The sequence below is a fragment of the Schistocerca serialis genome, chromosome 8, assembly GCF_023864345.2.
Source record: "Schistocerca serialis cubense isolate TAMUIC-IGC-003099 chromosome 8, iqSchSeri2.2, whole genome shotgun sequence".
Classification (NCBI taxonomy): Eukaryota; Metazoa; Arthropoda; class Insecta; order Orthoptera; family Acrididae; genus Schistocerca; species Schistocerca serialis.
Genome location: NC_064645.1, coordinates 83,075,091 through 83,101,775, shown reverse-complemented (window position 1 = coordinate 83,101,775; position 26,685 = coordinate 83,075,091). Strand labels below are relative to the sequence as shown.

Here is a 26,685-nt window from a genome sequence, read left to right as displayed (position 1 = left end):
CATCATGCAATTGATGTACAACAGAATTATACATTAATGGTCTACTAAAATAAATTGAATGTAAAATTCGTTGGAGTCTAGCTGTATAAATAGTAAAAATACAACTGTAGAATCAAGAATCTCATTTTGGCACGTTTTGCTATTGGTAGTCTCTCTCATTTTGTTGGGCCAAAGACAGGAGGGTTGCCTACGATGAGGGCAACCAAATCTTAGATCGATGTACAACGAGTGTGTTAATGGCAAGGTGTGCGGCAATGATACGATGTCAGAGATAATTGTGTGATCTGATGAGGCACTATTTTTCAACTCAGTGCTAAGTAATCACCACAATCGCATCTACTGGGCTGCCGCGTATCTGCATGCCAATGTGGACAAAGCCGCGAATGGACCACAAGTAAATGTGTGGAGTGGTGATCTTATTGGGGATTTTGGGTTTGATTAGATCTATCTTCTCTGATGGAAAAGTTACAATGAAGTTTACCCAATGAAGCTAAAGACATCCATTGTACCTGCCATCTGTGAACTATATGGGAATGAAAGGTTTTACTTTCAACATTATGCCCCATCCCACTATTTTGAACATGTCCGGGAGTACCCCAACAAAAATATAACCACACGATGGATAGACCAAAGAGGTACTGTTGAGTATCCACCATGTTCTCCAGACTCAACATCTCGAGCCTTTTTAACTACAGAGAACACCAAAAGATGCCGCTTATGGCCAAAACTCATGAAAATTGGATGAACATCAAGACTGCAGCAAACATTCCTGAGCAGCTACCCATCTAGACACATTGAAGTCAATTTTGAAATTATTAGCAATTTAACAGTGCATACACTTTGTGGGGCACTCTCTATGTTGTGTACAGTAGATAACTACATAACTGCAAAGTGTTCTGGAATTCTTACACCCTATTCCTTAATGGTTTTTGTTACTGATAAAAATCAGTTCTGGCTTAACTGTAATGCACACAGTCACAATACAACATACAAAAATAATTTTAAGTAGGCTTTGTCTTCTTCTTACGGTTCAAAGTGAAACTATTTATTTTTTTGAATGATTTAATTATGCTTTCAGCTGCCATTATCTTTAAAAGTGAAACTATTTATTTTTTTGAATGATTTCCTTATGCTTTCAGCTGCCATTATCTTTATTCCATGTGCAATTATACAATTTTTATCTCAGACTATTTTCAAGCATTTTATAGACAATTCTTTAGTGATATATTACAGTACATATGTCCTTGCTCCCATGCCTGCATGTAACTGTCACAAAATAAGTTAAAGAAGGTTTTTAGCTATTTCAGGAGTATGTTACTTTTGAGCCCGAGCTCATAAAACAACGAAAAACTTTTTCTAATTTATTTTGTGACAATTTCACACAGTCATAGGGGCAAGGATGTTCATGGCATAATAGACCACTAAAGAATCATCCATAAAATGGTTCACGGTGAAAACTCAATGACTGCACACGGAATAGAGAGAATGGCAGTTGAAGGCATCATGAAATCATTCAAAAAATTCACTGCAGCTGCAGACCCTATCCCAATGAAAATTATGAAGCTACTTACTTTGGTGCCATGGTCTTCCAACAACAAAAAATTGGGAATCCAAACTAATTCAAAGGAAAATTAGAAATTTACCTCATCCGCAATTCCTACGAATGTACTGAAGGACTGAAATTTACTGTTGGCTACATGGCAAGCAGCCACATTCATCATAAAACTACTTCATGAGTAGTAATACAGTGTAAACAGGCATGTGGTGTTATAGTTGTGGCTATGTTTTTATGGTAATACTATATTCTTGTGAATATTACACTACCAGTATGAAACAAATAGCAGTTATATTAAATAACTAAGGAAGCAACAGTGCAGATTTGCTAGGTTGCATTACGATGGTGTAAGTATTACTTAGTAGTAGTAGTAGAGAGTGAGTCTGCTTTTAATACAGTGTACAGATTAAGTTCCTGAAATTTACAGTTCTATTTTTAAGGTCTGTCTTGACTAACTCCACACCCCTGTGATGGAGATGTGATCAACAGAACACGAGGCATGAATAAATGGGTGGAATATAATTGTAGCAGAATGGAACAATGACATACACTTAGTTTGCTTCTATATTATTTTCTGGACTGCAGATTGTGGTGACAGACTGATTTGCAGAATAGTCGCTACCTCCACATAGATAGATGGCAAACCACTCTAGCGATGGCAGAGCCACATACTAGTTCCAAATGAGTATGGAGTGCGGGAAGAGTAACTGTTTAAGTACCTCTCTCTCTCTCTCTCTCTCTCTCTCTCTCTCTCTCTCTCTCTCTCTCTCTCTGTGTGTGTGTGTGTGTGTGTGTGTGTGTGTGTGTGTGTGTGTGTGTGTGTGTGTGTGTGTGTCCACCTTATTTCAAGAGCTGACTGAATATTTGTGCAGCTTTTTCAGATAGTGTTCATTACAGATAGCTGCATCATCTGCTAAAAGTATGACATCACTATTGCCTGCCACAAAATTAATATACAAGATACCGTATTTACTCGAATCTAAGCCGCACCTGAAATTTGAGACTCTAAATTCATGGGGAGAGAAAAGTTTTAAGCCGCATCTCCAAATCGAAACAAAGTTGGTCCACTGTAATATGAGACAATTTAGTTCAAATGAATGACGATACAGCTACAGTAGCTTGGTTCGAGTCGTAAGCTTAGCAGTTAAGCTTTACCAGGTAGCCATTGCTATGCGTCAGACGCTCCGTCCGTATTTATACGGGTACCCTTCCTTTTTCACGTGCTTCGTCTGGTTTGAATAGATTGCTTATTTTTCTTTGATCTGATAAGCTCCGTTTTCTTTGTTATAGGTGTTTACGTCACTCTAAGCTGAAAATGCATTACTGTATTGTGTCATGCATTGTCGCATTCTGGTAGTGCGTGTTTACGGCCTGTCGCCGCTCACGGCATGGCTTGCTTTTGTGCGCGCTACCGCCGCTTACAATTAAAAAAAAAGAGAGAGGAATCGTCTCATTAGCCAAACAATGGCAAGAGACTGCTATTTGTTGTTACTTACACTGCTGCTTTCTTTGATAACGATCAACAAGAACCAAATAACAGACTGTGTATGATAGATGATGTTCTGATCGAGAGTTTAGCGAAAATTTTTCTCTGTTTGAAAATCTTTGCAGGCGCCTCTTTAGTACATTACATTCTGCACAGAAATTAGAGTCATCTTAGATTTAAAACTCTAGTCAATTGCCACGCTTCATTTCTGACTGTATCACTATTAGGCTTAAGAATAATACGAATATGAACATGACATGATATGTATATTCTTCCGCGCTTGCTGTTGTCTCACTCTAGTTTTGTAGTTTATTAGGCGGACAGGATTTAAATAAGATAGCAGCAAACACGAAACAATACATGGCAAAATGTTTATATTCGTATTATTCTTATGGTGAAGAGAATACTGCATGTGATTCACAATTCATAAAAGTTCCTATTAGCAACCATCTCTTCTCACAAGTAGGAAAAAATTCAGAATGTAGAGTTGGCCATATCGACAAACATCCCAAACAGGCTTGCCAGTCGGAATTTCGTAGTACATTGAAATGCTCCTACATTCGAAGATGAACAATACGGAATTTGTATTTACTTCGTTGGATAATGTATGAAAATGCAGTGGTCGAAACTCGTGGTGCAGAAAAAAGCTCGTCTTTTACCTTTTATTTAAATTTATTTGCTGACGCAGAGGTTTTGGTGCCAGTATTTATCTTTGGTGTGCCTTTAAAGCATGACTGTGTAGCGCTACATATATTCGACGGCAGAAGTTAGTTGTGGTGGCACCCACCAACATTTTTCAGAACTTCCCCTTGCTGTGCACTCGATTCTAAGCCGCAGGCGGTTTTTTGGATTACAAAAACTGGAAAAAAAGTGAGGCATAGATTCGAGTAAATACGGTACACAAGGATTTCAACACACTTCCCTATATCACATCTGGTCTTACAGCTACATCTGTCAATGGGTCTCCATCCAAGAAAACACACTGCACCCTTTATATCAAGAAATCCCCAGTCACAAATTTCGTTCGATACCCCTTATGATTGTACTTTTGATAATAAGCATTGGTGTGGCATTGAATCAATGCTTTCTGGAAGTCTAACATCGACCAGGTTGACCTGACCGAGGCGTTTCAGGATAACAAGTGAAAATAGCTGAACTTGATTTTGCATGATTGATGTTTGTGGAATCTGAGCTGTTTGTCACAGAGATGGTCATTTGTTTGAGATACCACATGTTGTCTGAGGTCAGAATATGTTCTAGGATTCTACAACAGATGGACATCAAAGAGATTGGATGTTAGTACTGTGGTGGTTCACTTCTGCTACCATTCTTGTAGACAGGTGCAATTTGTGCTTCCTTCCAATCGGCACAGTATTTCATTCAAGTGATGTTATACATTATGGTTAAAATGGGGACTAACTCTGCTGCAAATCTGTACAGAATCTGATATGATCCAGAAGCATTGTTTAACGTTAGTGATTTCAGCTGTTTCTCATATACATGTATCATTCATCTTTGCAGTGATGCGAGACATGAACGGGGGCAGTCCTTGGTATCTTCATCAGTAAAGGAATATCTGGAAAGAGAGTTCAGCATTTGTGTTTTTGCAACACTGGTGCTCAGTTTTGGATCCTGTGTCATCCTTGAGTGTCTGGGCACTTACATTTGTGCCAGTGACATCTTTTACAAATGACCAGAATTTCTCTATGTTATATGTGAGATTATTTAACAGTATTCTTCTGCAGTAGTAATCAGAGACTTCACTCATTGCCCTCGTAACAACAAAACATGTTACATTCAGCATCTCTCTCTCTATAGCCCTATGCTTTGCTTCATAGTCATTGTGCAGAATTTGCTATTACTTTAAAAGTTTCTTTGCAATGACTTATACATGGAAGGTCAAACCAACTATCATGAACAGTTCTACTAGGAACATATCAGTCAATGTTAGAGTGGAAGTGATGAGTTTGGTTGCAAGTTTGCAAATCTACATAATGTGATATCATGAGAATAAATATAATTCTTGCTTTGTGTGTATTTTACACAATTAGATTTCAGTGATAAGCATCAGATATGTTGGTGAATGTTAATATCACTTCTTCTTCAAAAGTTCTAATTTCTTTTCTAATAAACATTACTTACACAAGGACTTTTTTGCCTTAAGAGAAATACTTGCTTTTCTTTCCACTATAATTTTAAAAACAGAATGTGTGATGCTAATAGTTAAGAGATATAAAGCAGTGTTACCTATATTACTAAACAATAGCCGCACGGTCCTAGTTGCAGGTTGCCTATCTAACAGCTTCCAGGGGCATCAAATTTGATTTTCAATATTTCATAAAATTTAAAATTCTGCTGTAATATAACTGTTCCAATGTCCAACCTTACATTAAAGGTTTAACACGAAAAGTCAAGTATTACAGGTATAAACTGTGTCTGTGTCTTGGCGCCGTCTCATGCAGTGTTTAAGAATAAGAGCACTTAGGGATTTATAACAAACTTTACACATGATTTCAAATCTTTTTGAAACTTTTATCCTCCCTGACACTACTCATAAAATAACGAAAGGAACAAAGTTCACGGCTTACTATGATTTCACTGTATATGGAGTAAAATTTCAGCATCAGTCACGACATTTAATTTGAATGTCACTGCAAAATTACAACATCACTGTACAGCACATAATTCAGGTGGCATGGCGTGGTGTACAAGGTACTTTGATATTTTAAGGAATCGAGGGTAACAGTCCGTTGTTTGTTTCTTTCTAACAGAAAGCACTTATGCAACTGCTGCACATGTACTTTAAACATGACTCCCTTGTAACCAAAAATAGAGAAAATGAAAAGCACATATACCAAAGTTTACCATTATCTTATAAAATAGATTAAGGAAAGGCAAACCTAAATCTGTAGCATATGTAGACTTAGAGAAATCTTTTGACAATGTTGACTGGAATACTCTCTTTCAAATTATGAAGGTGGCGGGGGTAAAATACAGGGAGCGAAAGGTTATTTCCAATTTGTACAGAAACCAGATGGCAGTTATAAGAGTCGAGGGGCATGAAAGGGAAGCAGTGGTTGGGAAGGGAGTGAGAAAGGGTTGTAGCCTATCCCCGATGTTATTCAATCTGTATATTGAGCAAGCAGTAAAGGAAACAAAAGAAAAGTTCGGAGTAGGAATTAAAATCCATGGAGAAGAAACAAAACCTTTGAGGTTCGCTGATGACCTTGTAATTCTGTCAGAGACAGCAAAGGACCTGGAAGAGCAGCTAAACGGAATGGACAGTGTCTTGAAAGGAGGATATTAGATGAACATCAACAAAAGCAAAACAAGGATAATGGAATGTAGCTCAATGAAATCGGGTGATGCTGAGGGAATTAGGTTAGGAAATCAGATGCTTAAAGTAGTAAATGCGTTTTGCTATTTGGGGAGCAAAATAACTCGTGATGGTCAAAGTAGAGAGGATATAAAATGTAGACTGGCGTTGGCAAGGAAAACGTTTATGAAGAAGAGAAGTTTTGTAACATCAAGTATAGATTTAAGTGTCAGTCATTTCTATGGACGATAAATAGTTTAGACAAGAAGAGAATAGAAGCTTTCGAAATGTGGTGCTACAGAAGAATGCTGAAGGTTGATGGGTAGATCACATAACTAATGAGGATGTATTGAATAGAATTGGGGAGAAGAGAAATTTGTGGCACAACCTGATTAGAAGAAGGGATCGCTTGGTAGGACATATTCTGAGGCATTAAGGGATCACCAATTTAGTATTGGAGGGCAGTGCGGAGGGTAAAAATCGTAGAGGGAGACCAAGAGATGAATACACTAAACAGATTCAGAAGGATGTAGGTTGCAGTAGGCACTGGGAGATGAAGAAGCTTGCACAGGATAGAGTAGCATGGAGAGCTGCATCAAACCAGTCTCTGGACTGAAGACCACGACCACAACAACACCACCACCACCAACAACAACAACCATTAATTATTATGTTAGAGGTAATTTCCCAATAAGAACAAATTTATTGCAAGCAATAAACTAATCATTGACATAGTAGGCATTTTATCTGCATGTTTACTACATTTCAAACAATGGAAAGTTCAGGATGGAATAACAATCATATGGAAAGGATATCCACACAGAAGAGGCAGTAAGTCACATACAGGAACAATGAAAAAGAATTCTATAAATTTTTCAACTTTCAGATAAAGTCTTTCTCCAAAAGTAGAAAAAACACACGCACAAGCTCAAAGGTGCGTGCATGGTGGTGGTGGTGGTGGTGGTGGTGGTGGTGGTGGTGGTGGTGGTAAGGTGCGTGTGCATGGAGGAGGACTTTGTCTGAAAGCTGAAATACAAGGGTCGGCCACAAAGTAGGTTCCGTTTCTATTTCTATCCGTTGCAGCACTACTATCACAGTTCCGAGCACGTGCAGCAGTTACTCTGACTCAATGAGAAGACACGTACGCCATTTTCAGATCGCTGCTGCCGAAGTGTGCTTTGTAGTGGTTCTTTATATCATCAGCCGTAACTGAAAATGCCGCCGTGTGTGAAATCAGATCTGTGATTCCTTTTCTATATGCAAAGAAAGTTAAACCAAAGGAAATTCATCGGCAAATCCGCGAGGTTTACGCACAAAATGCTATGAGTGTTTCACTGGCTAGAAGATGGGTCAGACTGTTCAATAAAGGATGTGATCAAGTGCACAATGAAGAATGAAGTGGATACGCGTCTGTGGTTACTGATGAACTGGTTCACACAATTGAAGAGAAGATTAAGCAAAACCGTAAGTTTACACTTAGTGCCCTTGCAAAGGAAGTTCCGCAAATCTCACAATCATTAATTCATTGAAAAACTGAAATTTCGAAAACTCTGTTCACATTGGTTACTCAAAATTCTTACTGAACAACACAAAAAACAACGGATGGGCAGTGCACTTCAGTTTTTGACGCACTAGAATGGAGAAGGCGATGATTTTCTTTCTCGGATACTCACGGGGGGGGGGGGGGGGGGGGGGGGGGGGTCGAAACTTGGGTATTGTACGACACCCCTAAAACAAAACGGCTATCAATGGAGTGGAGGCACACTTCATCCCCAATGAAGGTTAAGCCTAAGCAAATCTTGACACCTCGAAAAGTCATGTGCACTGTTTTTTGGGACAGAAAAGGCATTTTGCTGCTTTTACCATGAGGTCAAACAATCAACGCATGTGGTTACTGCGAGACCATTAAGAAATTGCACCACACAACACAGAACAAGCACCGAGGATTACTGTCAAAAGGTGGTGTTTTTTTCCACGATAATGCCCGACCTCACACGGCGAATGTGACCAAACAACTCTTACGGGAATTTCACTGTGACACATCTGATCACACTCTGTACAGCCTAGACCTCGCTCCTAGCAACTTTCATCTCTTCTTACACCTAAAATCTGTCCTTGGTGGTCAACACTTCAACGATGATGAAGAGCTGCAAGAATGTGCTACCACATGGTTGAATACACAGGCAGCAACCTTCTAATGAAGAAGGCATACAAAAACTTGTGCCACGCTATGACAAGTGCCTACAAAATTTTGGAAGCTATGTAGAAAAGTAGTTTATCAGTTGTAGATTTTTGTACAATAAATATTTTTTTCTGTATCTGTACATGTTTGTTTTATATAACCAAAGGGAACTTACTTTGTGGACGACCCTTGTATTTCTAGTATTCTTTTTCATTGTGCTTATCTGTGACTTAATGCCTCCTCTATGCCATCTCAAGTAGAGGTGAGTAGCAATATATCCTTTCTACATAATTGTCGTTATTCCATCCTGGACTTTCCATTGTTTGAAATGTAGTAAACACACAGATAAAATGCATGCTGTATCAATGACGAGTTTATGATATACAAACATTTTTATTGTTTGTTTTGTTCTCTTTGTTTAAGTTACTCTCAAGAATAGAACAGGCAGTGGAAGCAAGGCACAAAAAGAGAGACATGCAATGAATGAAATTGCATTACTTTCATGTTCCATGGACCATTTGCACAGTAAATCATGATGAAGTGGAATGAGTCATTTTACATTCACATCAGAAACTTTCTTTGTAAATATGGCTGCATACTGATTATTTATAGGTGTTTATTTCATTTTTATTTTAATGACATAAAAGTGTGTCAGTAATATCTACCCACACCTCTTACACATTAAAATAATAGAAATTCTTTTATGGAATACGAGGAGTTGTCAAGGAGAAACTTTTTCAGCTTGTTTTCAAATTCTCCATCTGTCACACATTTTACATCACTGGATAAGTGCTAAAAAGTTTTTGGCTTCACCACTGAACACTCCTGTTGTGCTACAGCCAACTGTATTTTCCCTTCTTGTATTGTAATTATGTACATCATTGTTCCTTTTCAACTGCAGTGGGTTATTTACAACAAACTTCGTAAGGCAATAAATGTACTGTGAAGCAGTAGTAAAAATGCTTAAACACCTCAAACAAATGCCTTCAAGATGACTGTGTGTGAGCACCACATGCCAGTCTTACAACATATTTTTGGACGAGGCAGAATTCCTATTTAAACATGAATTACCCCAGAACAATATTCCATATGAAATTATTGAATGAAAACATGCAAAATATTTCAACTTACTGATTTCTCTCTCGCCAAGTTCTGAAGCCATGAAGGCCCAATGGTACAGACAGGCCGCCGCGTCATCCTCAGCCCAAAGATGTCACTGGATGCGTATATGGAGGCGCATGTGGTCAGCACACTGCTCTCCCGACCGTATGTCAGTTTCCAAGACCGGAGTCACTACTTCTCAATCAAGTAGCTCCTGTTTGCCTCAAAAGGGCTGAGTGCACCCCACTTGCCAACAGCACTTGGCAGAACGGATGGTCACCCATCCATGTGCTAGCCCAGCCCAACAGCACTCAACTTCGGTCATCTAACAGGAACCGGTGTTACCACTGCGGCAAGGCCATCGGCTTCCCTGAAGCCAAAATGATCACCATCCAACAGATTCTCAGTTTTCTTTTCCACTCATCTGTATATTGTTCACGTCAGCAACTTGGACATATGAGCTGTTAAGCTGATTGTGTGATAATCCTCCAACTTGTCAGCTCTTTTTGTCTTCAGAACATGGGGAATGATGTTTTTCGAATGTCTGATAGTATACAGCCACTCTCACAAATTCTACATACCAAAGTGAATAGTTGTTTTGTTCCCACTTTCACCAATGATTTTAGAAATTCCAATTGAATAATATCCATCCCTTCTGCCTTATTTGATCTCACGTCTTCTAAAGTTCTTTTAAATTCTCATTCTAATATTGGAATCCCATCTTTTCCCTACTGACTCCTGTTTCCCCCCTCCCTATAGCATTGCCAGACATGTCCTTCCCCACATAGAGGCCTTCAATGTATTCCTTCCACCTACCCACTCCCTCATCTGCATTTAACAGAGGAATTCCAACTGAACTCTTGATGTCGCCGCCCTGGCTTTTAATTTCACCGAAGGTTGTTTTGACTTTTCTATATGCCAAGCCAGTCCTTCCGACATTCCTTTCTTTTTCAATTTCTTTATTTTTCCATTCAGCCATTCCACCTTAGCTTCCCTGCACTTCCTATTTATTTCATTCGTAAGTGAATTGTATTTCTGCATTCCTTAACTTCCTTAAACATTTCTGTACTTCCTTCTTTCATCAATCAATTGAGGTACCAACATTTGTGATTGCCCTTCTTAGTGTGTCCATGCCTCTTCGCCTGAACTGCCTACTGAACTATTCATTATCACAATATCAACAGCCTCTGAGAACTTCAAGCATATCTCATCATTCCTTAGTATTTCCATATCCCACTACTCAGCACATTAATTCTGCCTGACTTGTCTACTCACTATCATTACTAAATTGTGATTTGGGTCTCTATCTGCTCCTGGGTACACCTTACAATCCAATATCTTATATCAGAATCCCTTCTCGACCTTGATGTCCCAACTGAAATCTTCCGTATCTCCAGGATTTTTACAAATATACATCCTCCTCTTGTGATTCCTGAACAGGGTGTTCAGTATTACTGCCAGAAATTTATTAAAGAACTTTTTGTCTTTCTCCTCTCTCACTCCTACTACTAAGCCCATATTCCCCCTTAATCCTTCCTTCCAGTCCTCCTCCTATGATCGTATTCCAATGAATATTATATTTTCATCTCCCTTAATCTTCTCCATTGCCCATTCAATATCCTCATATAATTTCTTTACCTCTTCATCTTCAGCTTGCGACATTGGCATGCATACATGAACTACTGTAGTCGGTGTTGATCAGCTGTCGAATATGATGAGAACAACACTATCACTGAACTATTCTCAGTACCTACCTCTCTGCCCTAATTTCCCATTCATAATGAATCTTACTCCCACAATACAATTTTCTGCTGCTGCTGGTATTACCCTGTACTCATCTGACCATAAACCTTTGTCTTCTTTCCGATAAATTAAGTCTTAGCATTTCTCTTTTCAGTTTTTCTAGCTTCCCTACCATGTTCAAACTTTAACATTCCACGCACTGACTCTTAGAACTTTATCCTTTCCTTGGTTATTCAATCTTTTCTCATGGTGACCCCCTGCCCCCTCTGGCAGACCCTTCCCAGCGATCAAAATGGGGGACTAGTCTGGAATCTTTAGCCCATGGAGACATCGTCATGTCACTTTTTCAATTACAGGCCACATGTCCTACGGATACAAATTATTTGTCATTAATGCAGCAGTTTCCACTGCCTTTTTTATTCTCATGACTTAAATCACTGCTGATCCTTGCACCTTTTAAGGGCAGTTTCCCACCCCAAGTACAGGAGAGTGTCCTGAAACTCCATCCACTCCTCCACCCTCTTTCATAAGGCCATTGGCAGAAAGGTGGTGACTTATTGTGCTGTAAGTCTTCAGGCACCATTGCTGATGATTTTTACACAAAATTTAAGCAGTGGCGAGGTTTGAACCCGGGACCTAGGATGTTCTTAATTACTAGTCAAAGATGCTACCCAAAGACCATGGTTGCAACTGTGATTTAAGGAAAATATTATTGTTGCTCAGGTAAGATGGTACTCAACAATATATGACCACCTCAAGAGTTTTGGAAAATGATGTCAGTAGTGAGCAAATTGGTGTGAAAGTGTTTAAAAATATATCTGCACAGATTTTGGGTAAAATAAAATAATATTTTAATTATGTTTGTAATGTAAAAAGCTTCTGTATAACTTAATTTACATAATGTCATTTTGTAAAATGATCCAAGGTAAAATAAATAGCACTACTAACTGCACTGCTGGTCTTCAGATCACACAGGCTTTGATAGAAATAGCCATTTGTGTATCATGCAAGCATTGACCTGTAAGTGGTTCTTTCTTTCAGTGACAATTAATCTTGTCAGATACACAAGACGAAAGCAGTTGTGCTCTAGTACTTCTTAACACCATCTATGCAGAATATTTTGCATATTGATCTACATGTCATCATACGTTGTGGGGCAATGGGCAACAATTTTTACAATATCAGAAATGTGGCCACTTCTATCTAATACGAGGATGCAGATAGTGTTTTCCTGATACTGAGTATGCTAGGTAAAATTTACTAGGGGAGGGAGAGGGAGAGGGAGAGGGAGAGGGAAGATAAATGTCCCACAATAACAAGTTGATTAGAAATAGTGCATTCGCTCTAATTGACATGAAGTTAAAAACTGGTGACAGTTTTTTCAAAGGAATCATTGTAGCATCCACCATAGGCATTTCAAGGAAACCATGGAAAAGGTACATCAAAAAGGACCAGGGGGATATGAACTCCTGTCCTGAAAGAGAATTCAGTGTTTTAATCACTGGGCCATTTGCTCAATCAGAATTTTCTGTTGTTTCTAGTGGAGTACTGTGTGAAAGTGCTGCGGATACACTGCTGTATAGGAATGCTATTCAGTTGTTTCACCTACACAGTATCAAGCACTCCTGTGAAATGAAGCAGTACAGTAGAGCTGTATCGCCATACCGCTTCTAAAAACAATGGTGATTTTTTTTTTAATATTTATTGCCTGACAAGTGCATAAGCTGTTTCAACTGTACAAAATTTTCACCTTCAGATCAATATGCAGCAATGTGTTTTTAAGTCTTGAAGTCAATGCAGGATCCTTAATAAGACTAAAGCCACCATGCTGCACACTTATATTAAAATGGTTCTGTGGTTCGGTTGAAAGTGGTCTTATTAGAATACACTTGTGATTGTGCCATTATGCATGTATTTTTGTAAACAAATATTAGTCACAGGTCTCTTCATATGATTGTGATGTCAAATTTAATAAAACTGGGTATTTTGCCCGACTTTTATTCACTTTCAGATTCGGAATTAATGTTATTTTGACACGTCAATATTTTAGGATGCTCTAATTTGCTTATCCACTAACACAACTGTTCTAACTGCCAAGTATCACATATCCACATTCAAATTATCAAGAGTAAATATCTTTTTTATTTGTCTTACATACTTGGCAGTTACAGAACAATGAGCATTATAGCAATACGCAGATTCTGGAGCGTTAGAGCACGACAAGATGAATATTTAATTTCCACAACACTAAAGAAAATTTTGCAATGGACATCATTGGCAGGTGTGGACTGGTGGCACAAGTTAACTCTACAAGCCACTATAAGCACATTAAATGTTGTTCAGAGAAATTTTCATTCATTTCAAACAATATTCACTGCCATTTGCAAAGAAATGACAATTAGGACAGATTATCTGTAGAATAAAACACAAAGTTTTTTAAGAAGAAGACGAAGAAGAAGAAGAAGTAGTAGTAGTAGTAGTAGTAGTAGTAGTAGTAGTAACTTGGTAATGATCAGCTCCTCATATCTACTGGAGATAGCAGCAGCAGCAACAGCAGCAGCAGCTGCTGCTGCTGGTGTTGTTGCAGCAACATTCATAATCTAAGGTTAAATCAAACTAAATATAACATGAAAAGCTTAATGGTCACTGATTCTAGTAAATCATGCTGAAATTAAAATTATTTGTAAGTAAGGTTTTTTATTCAAGCTTTAGACAGTTACAACCTTATGTTCATGGAGACAATAACAGGAACTCTGGGTATCTCCACGACTACAACACATAGTAGTAAAAGAAATTCAGTCATAGCTTTACTTACCCATTGCCCACTCTGAGCCGTGGAGCAGTTGTGGCAGTCATGAAATGTTCACCATCTGGTGACCATAAGAGTAATGTTGTATCAGGGGCACTCATTTTTGTTATCAGCTTCTTTGCTTGTGTGTCCCAGATTTCTACATAGCCTTGCAAATTACCAAAGCCTCCCAGCAAAAGAAGTAGATAAAAGTCAAGGAATACATATGATAAAAAATACTATAATTTATATGCCGTTAATACACAGTTATAACATGATGACAGTTATGTAACTATTGAGTCACTACGCCCCTCCCCCTCCTCCTTGCAAAAGCACCATATGTCTTTTAACACCAAAATATTTGCTAGAAAGAACTAACAGCAACTTATTAAATGCTACTGGCTACTGATTACCACAAGCAATTTTGGACAACTTCTAACAAAAAAACACAATCACTGCAAAACTGTAAGATACAGGGAAACATCAGTACATCTAGCAAATATGTTCCTAGTGACAGGCCACAAAAATAATAATGTGAATACTAACATGAGCAGTATGCACGGTTAACTGGTGTTATGTCTGGGTAACACATGCTGTTCACAGGCAAACAGCTGTAAGGACATTATTAACAAACTGACAATCTATCAGGTACATTATTTATGTACTTTTAAACTAAGAAATGACCATCCACTGTACCATTAAAACATGATAACTGACAAAATATGCAGTTTGTATGATATGTATGAACTTTACAAGAAGAAATTTATAGTTACATTACAAAGTATGCTATGAACTAAGCCAGGGTCAGCCGAGGCATGCGAAACTGCACATGTGCACAGTGTGCTGCAAGCGCATGGTCCGAAGTGTTGGCCTGCCTTAGCACTGCTCAGTCCTCCTTTAAACCATTCTGAACAGCATGATATTTGCTTTAGCCCTGCTATGTAACACTGTTTCTTCCACCATCTTATGCAGAATTTTTTGGCTGGTACACCTTTCTCCAGTTACATGGAATCTAGTTTTGGTGCTGTTTATCCTTCACTACTTATTTGTGGAATAAAGGGAGTTCATAGGTTAAGTGGTTGTTTGCAAAAATAGAGGCTGTATAGTGATTTATAATCTCAAGTTTTAAAAATGTGTAGAAACCATAGAAGGATGAGAATTCTCAATGGTTATTTTGCAATCACATAATTGATGGGTACCACAAATTTGCAATAGAATGACATTACATCACCATGCATAAAGAAAGATTTAGTTGATGATGAAAGAGCAAAAAATTACAATAATCAACAGACTCATTGTGCTGTACATCAAGAAGTACTTTGTGCTAAATTAGCAGGCATGGAGCACGTGATGCAATTGGTGGTATGAATACTAAATTTTCTGAAGTCACATGTGCTAGTAGACTGTCAGTTGCAACTGTTGTTCATGCAATTGAACGAAAAGTGCGGAGACATTATATATTATTGCGAAGTACATCGGTTAAGTCAAGGGGCATGTTAGGAATGATTTTTCAATTTTAGGCCTACTATTGTTGAGTTTCTGAAAGAAAAAGGAAAGTAGGAAGGAAAAATTAGATAATCCAGAATGGATTGTAGACTTCACTACACACTGTGCATGGTAAAACACTGCAAGGTAAAAAAACATCCTATTCCTGATTTGGTCAGGATACATTGCGAAAGAAAATCACATTGTGGTAGGGCTAACTTCTAACCAAAAAGTTGTCCATTTCCCTGAGCTCACCGGCATTAAAGAAAACATGTATTCTGAAGAATTCATGGTGATCCATGTTGTCATGAAATATGAAGCCAGGCCACATACAAGGACTCAGTGTTCCTTGCATTAAGTGTTGCCATCTAAATGTGGCACATTCACAGTTTTCCACTCTTTCTGATCAGATATAACAATAACATAATTTCCTAAGTGTTGGACATGGAAAATTTCATTTTCTGGAACAGATAAATGTACCTATTGGGAATATTATCTGAAATGGGTCACTACCCTATATTACATAATGCTCAAACATAAAATCTTATTTTTAATGAAACATTTTGTGTTATATTAAGCCACAATGAGATGAAAGAAATTGGTTAGACAGTTAAGAGGGGAGAAAAATTTAATTGTGATGGGGGATTTGCATACGATAGTAGTAAAGGAAAGAGAAGGACAAATAGGAGAATATTGACTGGAGGAAAGGAATGAAAGAGCAAGCCGCCCTGCAGAATTTTGCACAGACCATACGTTAATCATCACTAACACTTGGTTTACTGCTCATGAAAGAAGGCTGTATAAGTGGAAGACACGTGGAGACACCAGAAGGTTTCAGATTGATTATATAATGCTAAGACAGAAATTTTGGAACCAAATTATAAGACATTTCCATGAGCAGATGTACACTCCAACAACAATTCATTGGTTATGTATTGAAACTGAAGAAACTGCAAAAAGGTAGGAGGGAAGGAAGATTTTCGTTTAACACCCTGTCGACAGTGATCATTAGAGATGAAGCACAAGTTTGGAGTGTTAAAGGATGGGGAAGGAAACAAGCCATGCCCTTTAAAATGACCCATCCCAGCATTTGCCTGAAGTTATTTTGGCAAATCACGAAATCCCAAACCTCGGTGGCTGGAAACAGATTCAAACCATAGTCCTCCTGAATGCGGGTCCAGTGTGCAAGCCACTGTGCCATCTTGCAAGAAATGGGACCTGAATAGAGTGAAAGAACCAGAGATTGTAGAAAGTTTCAGAGTAAGCATTAGGTAATGACTGACAAGAAATGGGGAAAAGAATAGAGTAGAGGAAGAATGCGTAGCTTTTACAGATGAAACACTGAAGGCAGCAGAGGATGAAATAGGGCAAGAGGCAATGACCAGTATAAATCCCTGGATACCACAGGAGGTGTTGAATTTAACTGACAGAAGGAGAAAATATAAAAATGCACCAGATAAAGCAGGCGAAAGGGAATACAGGCATCTAAAAATAATTCTGGCCATACTCAAAAATAAAAAAATGTTGCTCATCCTATGAAGGATGAAGTATATAAAATGGCTCCACCTCTCAGCGATTTATGGGGAATAGTACTTATTTGCAGCAATTTACATGGAATTAAATTTAGCCTGTTGGACACTTAAAATTATTGTTACATCACAAACACTGCAGCACTGAGAATTCACAATATGTACTGAAATATTCCGAGTGGAACTCAGGCAGCTGGGCCCACAAAGACTTTTAGGTCTGTACTGCAACCTGTGTTCGAGTCATTCATCAGTCTTCCCATATCACATGAATGTCATCCAAAGTATTTTATCTTTCAAAAAAATATAGTGTTTTCATCAAAGCTACATTTTGGCTTGACAAAGTACCACACTTGATTTAAAGGTACAAATTTAGTGAAGTGCAATGTACGTTCACGACACTGATTTGTATTGTTTCTGTTAGAGCTCAGACAGGATACTTTATGAGATTACTTTTTTAACATTCTAAACAATATAAAATGTAAACTTACAAGGCCAGAAATGTCATAATTAGTAAAATGCTCCTGGCTATTACGCTGAGGTCGAACGGATCTCACCTTCAAAACCCAGTGTTTCGTCCCCATCTGAAGAGGACATTTTCATGGCGGATCGTAGCTTCTTTGAATGACCAATTCACACCCTGGCTCGCTACTGACTACAGCAAAATTCCGCTTCTGCGCAGTGGCGCGACGTCTCATTTTTTGAATGTGCAAACACAGTTGGCTGTTGTCAACTGCTGTCATCGTCACCCCAAGTTGGAAGACTGGTACACATTTTCTTCAGCACTGGAATCCAGATGTCATTCAATTTCATGCCCTTCTCCTCCATATTGAAATGCCTGGGGTGTTTTACGACCTCTATGGCCTCTCTCTATAGCCTTTCATGGTATCCGCCTTTGGCTGCCAGTCCTTGAGTCCTATAGAAACGAATGTGGTGGTCTCCTGGCTGCAAAGCATTTTCTGCAACAGCTGATCCATCAGTCTCTCCTCTTCTGTAGTTGTCCTTGTGCTCTTCTAGTCGTTTTTTGACCGTTATTTTTGTAGTACCCACATACACCTGCCCACAACTATACAGGATCCTATAAATTCCTGCTTTTTCCAGTGCTTGGTGAGCATCCTTAGCCAATTTTAGGTCATCTTGTATCTTCTGAGTGGGTTTGTATGTTACTGAGATGTTCCGCTTCTTCAAGATTTTTCCTACACGGTCAGTAACGTCCTCACTGAAATGCAGGAAAACTTTTGATTTCACCAGTACTTGAGCATTACTATGATTTCTATGCAGTGGTCTTAATGTTCTTTTCACCTCAGCGAACGAATAACCGTTCTTGAGCAATGAATGCATTGGTGAGATGTTTTAATTCTGCATCAAGCAGCTCTGGTTCGCACATTTTCCTTACTCTGAAGGGACCAGACTACTAGGGCCATCGGTCCCTTTTTCCATGAACTTGAAACACCCACAAACAATGGAGATGAAAAGAGACGACACAGGACAAGAAAGATACAGACATAGACCATACAAAAGGAATTAAAATCACACCGAATGTGACAGTGGTTGGGCGACCATAGGAAAAGCCAACCACCAAGAAATGCACCAGTCTAAAATTGTAGGCCACAGGCCAGACTCGGCACAAAAAAAAAGGACAAACACTTAGATCAAGCGATAAAAACCCCCTGCACGAATAAAACTCTAAACTAAATCTGCCATAACAAAGTCAACTGATAAAAGTGCAGGAAGCGTACCAGGCAGCTCAAACGTCTGCCTGAGCGGAGTTAAAAGCGGGCAGTCCAACAATATGTGGACCACAGTCAAAGCTGACCCAGAGTGACATACAGGTGGGTCCTCGCGGCGCAATAAATAGCTGTGCGTCATCGACGTGTGGCCAATGTGCAGCTGGCAGAGGACAACAGAGTCCTTGCGAGAGACTCGCAAGGAGGAGTGCCGCGCACCGGTAGCCTCCTTGATGGTCCGAAGTTTGCTGGCTGAAGGAAGGGCGCGCCATTCTTCTCCTCAGGTGCGAAGTACCTTCTGCCGCAAAACTGACCTGAGGTCACTCTCCAAAAGGCCACTCTCCAAGACTGGTGCACCGACAGCCTGTTTGTCCAGCCTGTCAACACGTTCATTTCCCGGGATGCCTACATGACCCGGGGCCCACACAAAGACCACAGAGCGACCGCAACAAGCAAGAGTATGAAGGGACTCCTGGATAGCCATCACCAGACGAGAGCGAGGGAAACAATGGTCGACAGCTCGTAAACTGCTCAGGGAGTCACTACAGATAACGAAGGACTCATCTGAGTAGGAGCAGATATACTCTAGGGCGCGAGAGATGGCGACCAGCTCGGCAGTGAAAACACTGCAGCCGGCCGGCAATGAGTGTTGTTCATAATGATCCCCCAAGAGTAAGAGCATAATCGACGTGACCAGCAACCATCGAACTGTCAGTATAGACAATGTCAGAGTCTTGAAACGTGGCAAGGATTGAAAGAAATCGGCGGCGGAGGGCCTCAGGAGGGACTGAGTCCTTCGGGCCCTGTGCCAAATCGAGCCGAAGACATGGGCAGGGCACACACCACGGGGGTGTACGCAGAGGGGCCCAGAAAAGACGTGGAAGATGGAAAACCTCAAGCCCAGAGAGAAGAGCTCTGATGCAAACCACAATCATACACCCTTACCAGAGCCACCGTTCCGGAAGATGAACGACCGACTGAGAGAACAGGAGACAATAATTGGGATGCCCGGGCAAGCTACAAACATGTGTAGCATAAGCGGCCAGTAATCATTGACGCCAGAACTGCAATGGAAGGACATCTGCCTCCGCAAGTATGCTATTCTCACGGCTGTGAAGGATGGAGTTGAGCAACCGCAATGCGGAAGGGGATGCCAAACCATAAGCCACGCTCCCACAATCTAGATGGGACTGAATTAATGCCTGGTACAGCCGTAGAAGGGTAACTGATCGGCACCCCAGCTGGTGTGACTCAAGCAACGAAGAGCGTTAAGATGCCACCAGCATGTTTGTTTAAGCTGCCGAATATGAGGCAACCAAGTCAACCGGGTATCGACAACCAATCCCAAAAGCCAATGAGTCTCCACCACAGCAAGAGGTTCGCCGTCAAGATAAATCCGTGGCTCACGGTGAACAGTGTGTCGCTGGCAGAAATGCATAACACAGGTTTTGGCAAACGAAAACTGGAAGCCATACGCTACAGCCCAAGACTGCGCCTTTTGGATAGTGCCCTGCAGCTGCTGTTCAGCAGCTGCAATGCCAGTGGAGCTTTAGTATAGGCAGAAGTCGTCAGCATACAAGGAAGCTGAGACAGACGTTCCCACCACTGCAGCGAGCCCATTAATTGCAATCAAAAAGAGGCAGAAACTTAAGAGAGATCCTTGCGGTATCCCATTCTCCTGAACTCTGGAGGAACTATGGAGGCCGCAACTTGCACACAGGAGGAACGAAGCGACTGAAAATTTTGTATGAAAATCGGGAGGAGACCCCGAAGACCCCAACCTTGAAGTGTAGAGAGGATGCGATGTTGCCATGTCGTACGGTATGCCTTCCGCATGTCAAAAGACGGCGACCAGATGCTGATGGCAGGCAAAGGCCGTACAGATGGCAGACTCCAGGCACACCAGATTATTGATGGCAGAGCGGCCCCATATGGAACCCACACTGAGACGAAGCCACAAGGCCCCCAAGACCCAAGTAGCCAACTCAACCTCCGGCTCACCATGCGTTCGAGCAACTTGCAAAGAACGTTGGTGAGGCTAATGGGGCAGTAGCTGTCCACCTCCAGTGGGTTCTTGCCAGGTTTCAACACGGGGATTACGATACTTTACCGCCATTGCGACGGGAACTCACCCTCAACTCAGATACGGTTGAAAAGGTTTAGGAGGCGTCGCTAGCAGTCCACCGAGAGGTGTTTGAGCATCTGACAGTGGATGCCATATCAGGCAAGCGGCTAGGGCATTTTGGAATTCCCACTCACTGAACGGAGCATTGTACGATTCAGGGTGCGCGTGTGAAATGAAAAGCTCCGATGTTCAAACTGCTCTTTCAGGGAGCGGAAGGCCAGTGGGTAATTCACAGAAGCGGAAGTCTGAGCAAAATGCTCCGCTAAGCAGTTTGCAATTGTGTTGGAGTCAGTGCAGACTGCTCCATTCAGTGAAAGTGCAAGTATGCTGACAGGCTTCCGATAACCATAGAGTCGCCTAATCTTTGCCCAAACCTGTGATGGAGAGGTACAGTGGCCAATGGTGGAGACATACCTTTCCCAGCACTCCTGCTCGCGTTGGCAAATGAGGCGGCGGGTTCACACACAGAGCCATTTAAAGGCGACGAGGTGTTACAATGAGGGATGCCGCTTGTGACGCTGGAGTGCCCGCCTGCAATCTTTAATCGCCTCAGCGATCTTGGGCGACCACCAAGGCACAGTCCTCCACCGAGGGGACCCATAAGAACAGGGAATGGGAGATTCTGCAGCAGTAACGATGCCGTTGGTGATCGAGTGAACCACCGCATCAATAGCATCATTGGAAAGAGACTCAATAGTGGCAATGGAGGTGAACAAGTCCTAGTCAGCCATATTCATAGCCCATCTGCAGGGGCGCCCAGAAGAGTGACACTTTGGCAGTGACAGGAAGATCGGAAAGTGGTCACTACTGCACAAGTCATCATGCAAACTCGATTGGACAGATGGTAATAGGCTAGGGCTGCAGATCGAAAGGTCGATGGCTGAGTATGTGCTATGCGCCACACTGATGTGTGTGAAGGCACCAGTTATTTAAAAGAGAAAGGTCAAGCTGTGCCAATACTTGCTCAACGATGCTGCTTCGGCCTGTTGCCACTGATCCACCCCACAGAGGGTTACGGGTGTTGAAGTCACCCAGTAACAGAAAAGGTGGCGGCAATTGTCCTATCAGCGCAGCCAGGACATGCAGCGGGACATCACCATCCATTGGAAGATAGAGACTGCGGACAGTAACAACCTGAGGCATACAGACCGGAACAGTGACAGCCTCTAAAGGTGTTTGTAGAGAGACAGACCTGCTGTAAAGGGAGTGAAGGACGTATATGCAGATGCCACCAGATACCCTCTCATAAGCTGCCCGGTTCTTATAATAACCCCAATAGCCACGGAGGGCGGGGGTTCGCATTGCCGGAAACCAAGTTTCCTGAAGAGCAATGCAGAGGAAAGAGTGAAGGCTCAGAAGTTGTCGGAGCTCAGCAAGATGGTGGAAAAAACTGCTGCAGTTCTACTGGAAGATAACATTGTCCATGACCGAGAAAGTCGTGAAGGGACCGAGGAGGCAGATTACGCTGCTGGGTCACCTGCTGCCACCGATTGAGTACATGTGTGAGTGACATCCATTGCGTCCGAGAGTCCGGCGAGATCTAGGAACTCAGCAGACGCCAGAATCTCTACCTTGCCCTCATACACAGAGCTTGTAGGTTTTGGTGGGGTGGGTGCCACCGTAAGTTCCTTTGTCTTAGAGGTCTTCTTCTTGGACTTTTCTCGCTGCTCCTTGGGTTTCACTGGCTGGGAAGGCTTCACTGATTCAGTCTCTGGGACGGAGGAGGATCGCAAAGTCCTATGACCAGCTGCTTAAGGCAATTATGCCACTGTCGGGCGTCATCCTTCCCATTTGTGGAAATCTGGGAAGGGAGGGACCCAAGTGAACCCTTGCAAGCAAGAGGAGCTGAAGAAGTTGGAGACTTCTCCGGCTTAGAAGCGGGGACAGATGTCCCCAATGGGTGGGGAGGGGGGAGGGAAGGGGGGGGGGGGGGGTGTTGCTCCAGAGGCAGGTGGCGCAGGAGCAACAGGGTGGGTAGTGCCCCCCATGGGCAAGGGGGCAGGTGGAGTTGTACGGCTTTGTGAGCCAACTGGAATGCGCTGAACTGATGGGGCTATAACGGTTGTCGTAGCGGGGGCATATGAGGAAGTCATTCGCACAGGATGGAATTGTTCATTTTTCCTCTTAGCCTCAGTATATGTCAGTCTGTCCAGGGTCTTGTAGGGCTTGACATCACAGCGGTAGACCATCACCTTGACCTTTTCCAGTAATGTATCACCCTCGAAGGCCAAGATGAAGGCACCGGTAGCAGTCTGATTATCCTTCGGACCCCGATGAACACGCCGGCCGAAATGAACACCTCGACGCTCTAAATTAGTGCGCAGCTCATCATCAGACTGAAAACGAAGGTCCCTATGGAAAATAATACCCTGAAACATATTTAAACTCTTATGGGGTGTGATGGTAACTGAAACATCCCCCAACTCGTCACAAGCAAGTAACCTTTTTGACTGGGCAGAGGATGCCGTTTTTATCAATCCTGCCCCGGAGCGAATTTTGGACAAGCCCTCCACCTCTCGAAACTTGTCCTCTAAATGCTCTACGAAGAATTGAGGCTTCGTTGACATGAAAGACTCCCCATCAGCTCTCGAACAAACTAGGAACCGGGGCGAATAAGTGTCACTGCCATCCTGAGCCTTATGCTCCTCCCACGGTGTGGCCAGGGAGGGGAACGTAGACTGCTGGCAGCTGGCCACCAGCAAGAGATGATGTACCACACTTCATTGTAGATCATCCGCCGTGATGCCACCCACTCTGATCAAGGGCGCTCCCCAGGGCGCCACGCAGCCTCAGCAAGGGCCACCTGGCAGGATGGCCATTTCCGGGAGTCCCGGTGCCCCAGGGAGATAGGCATCTACTCCCTGGCATACGTGGGGAGTTAACGGCGCAGACATCAGCAGAGCGATCCCTGTGTTGTCAGGGGGCTACAACCAACAGTGTACATGGTGGCCTCATCACAATGAACTAGCTACCATGCTGGATATTAGGTGCAAGGAAGTCCGTGGTCAACGTCTCCGCAAAAAGCAACAATGCACAATGCATGGTGGAAATCGCACCCAGGAATGTATCCTCGCCCAAGAGATGGAGAACGAATGGGATGGCAATGCAACCATGAGAAAGCTGGCTAAAGGTCTCAATGCATGATGGACATAATGAACCATGTAAGGCTCCCTTCCCCAATTGGCTCCCCATTCGGAAGAATTTGGGAATATGGAGGTCAAACCCGAGAGGGGACCATCACATACAGGCCAAAACGTTTGAGACTGCTTTTAGTCACCTCTTACAACAGGCAGGAATACCGCGGGCCTATTCTAACCCCCGAACCCGCAGGGGGTGCTTCTCGCTGTATTCAAATATCTGTTCAGTGCAGTGCCATGATACGTCTATGGACTCAAATGGAATACTGTTTTTTTACATACATAGCCACTCCCCCACCCCGCATGGAACTCCCTGCCAGTTAATCTGTATCCTGGTAAAGGAACCCTCTGAATTGTCCAATTATTTAAGTGGTGCTCCGATATACCAATAATTTCAGAATCAACTTCTATGAGGAATTCACTAAATTTATCTCTAATACCTCTTATATCTTGATGAAATATGCTAATTTCTTCTCTACTTGGAAACATGATGTCCTCTGAAGGTGAGCCCTTAGTTAGAGGGACTTCCTTTAAGCAAGTATACCTAACAGTGACTTCAATCTAAAAAAGATGCAGCTCTAACACCAACTACCACAAGAATTTTTCCATGAGTGATCCCACCACCACCCACTACACTTGTCACCTATAAGCTTTGCCAGCCCCCCCCCCCCCCCTCTCCCCTTTCCCATACCTATTGAGGTACTGCGATCCTCCATCTTCCATTGTTTGTTAATGCGATATGTCCTGCACATTTCCATTTTAGAGCTTTTACCATATCGACAATATCCTGAATGCCTGTTATTGCTCTTACATCTTCACTTCTTTTCTGACCTTTCTAAGTGGTACCTAGCAGTAACCTTCCCATAACTCTGAGTTATTCGTCGTTTTATTTTGAAAAACCAGTTAAAAGTCAATTCCATATGCTAGTATTGAAAGAACACACTGACTGAGAACAGCTTTTTTAAATGTTTGTTGGCATATTAGATTTAAAAACAGTTGCAATTCTTCCGTAAGCCCTCCAAATATTGTAGAGGGAGACCAAGGTTGGAAAACAGCTAGCAGGTTCAAATGTCTTCAACTGACTAATGAATCAAAGGTAAGCCACAGATCACTCAGATGTTGGAACAGTTTTTTACAAGTACATTGCAAACAAAGGAATGACAAAACATTGGATGCATGCATCAAATAGCAGCCCTTGAATATTCAGCATAATCAGCAAGTAGTAAAACACTACTCTTGCCTGAATTTAGACATAGTTAATACACACAATGAATTTGACTACGTGTTCATTTTTATACAAAGTCTATAACTAAGTGTTAAATACAACCACAAGTTAAATATGTTGTCATAATGCAATTCAAAACACAATAAACAAAGACAAATTGCAGTAAAAAGGATATTATTCCCATGAGGATTGTAATGCACACAATTACGAGGTCCTGTGCCAAAATCAAATACTGGTTCACATTTGATATTATATAAAGTAGCTTTCGCAGGAACAAAACCATAAATAACACAGAATTCATTGCCCTTCGGACTCCACTCAACACTGTAAATTGGACCTTCTTTACCTATAAAAAAAAGTTGAAAGCAGTAAATGATGCTGCATATACGAAGGTATGAAAGATCTCAAAAGCAAACACACAAATGGAAAACTCACTAAGCAAAACCATCGCAGTTTCGCCTTTAGTGCTGATAAAATGAAGAGCTTGTTTTCCATAATATGAGGATCCTGATTTGTCAATCTCTGTACTTGTCATTAGCAGCACACCATTTCCTTTCTTATTCCACATCATTTCAACTTTATCAGCCTGAAATGTAAGAGTTTGTTACATAATTACACAAATACGACATAACAAATTTTCTACAAAACATATTTCTTATTAATTTTTCCATCAAATCAGTGTCTCAAAATAAAGAAAATTCTTCCATGAAGTTTTGGGAATGGTTGTCACACAAAATATCATGGCAAGATGTCGACATCATCTGGCTGCAATCCCAAAACCTCTGGGAATAATACTGAGAAAACTTCAAGACACACAAAGGAAATTCTGTTTCTGAAAACAAATTGTGTGAAAGAAGTAATTTACTGTCTCTATGAAAATATACAAACAATATTATGAAAAGGATAGTTGCTACTCACCATATAGTGGAGACGCTGAGTCACAGAAAGGCACAACGAAAAGACTTAGAAAGTTAACTTTCAGCCAACAAGGCCTTTGTCAGTACAAACATGCACACACTCACACAAACACAACTCACACATACACGACCACAGTCGCTGGCAGCTGGAACTAGACTCTGCCCAGAGTCTGGCTCCAGATGCCAGAGACTGTGGTCATGTGGGTGTGAGTTGCATTTGCAAGAGTGTGTGCATGTATGTATGTTGGCTATTTTGACAAAGGCCTTGCTGGCCGCAAGCCATTTTTCTGACAGTCTTTTTGTTGTGCCTTACTGCGACTCAGCATCTCTGCTAAATGGTGAGTAGCAACTATACTTTTCATTACACTGTTA

At 41.4% G+C, this 26,685-nt stretch overlaps 1 protein-coding gene across 1 annotated transcript in view; it reads right to left on the bottom strand.

The window, feature by feature from the left end:
- The window catches only part of LOC126416712 (eukaryotic translation initiation factor 2A), a 167,589-nt gene that overhangs the window by 46,515 nt on the left and 94,389 nt on the right, over positions 1-26,685 (bottom strand). The window contains exons 7-9 of the mRNA XM_050084523.1: positions 25,832-25,982; positions 25,572-25,742; positions 14,199-14,373 (exon numbers count right to left, since the gene is read on the bottom strand). Of these exons, the coding sequence (XP_049940480.1) occupies positions 14,199-14,373; positions 25,572-25,742; positions 25,832-25,982 (497 nt within the window). The remainder of the gene's footprint in view (positions 1-14,198; positions 14,374-25,571; positions 25,743-25,831; positions 25,983-26,685) is intronic.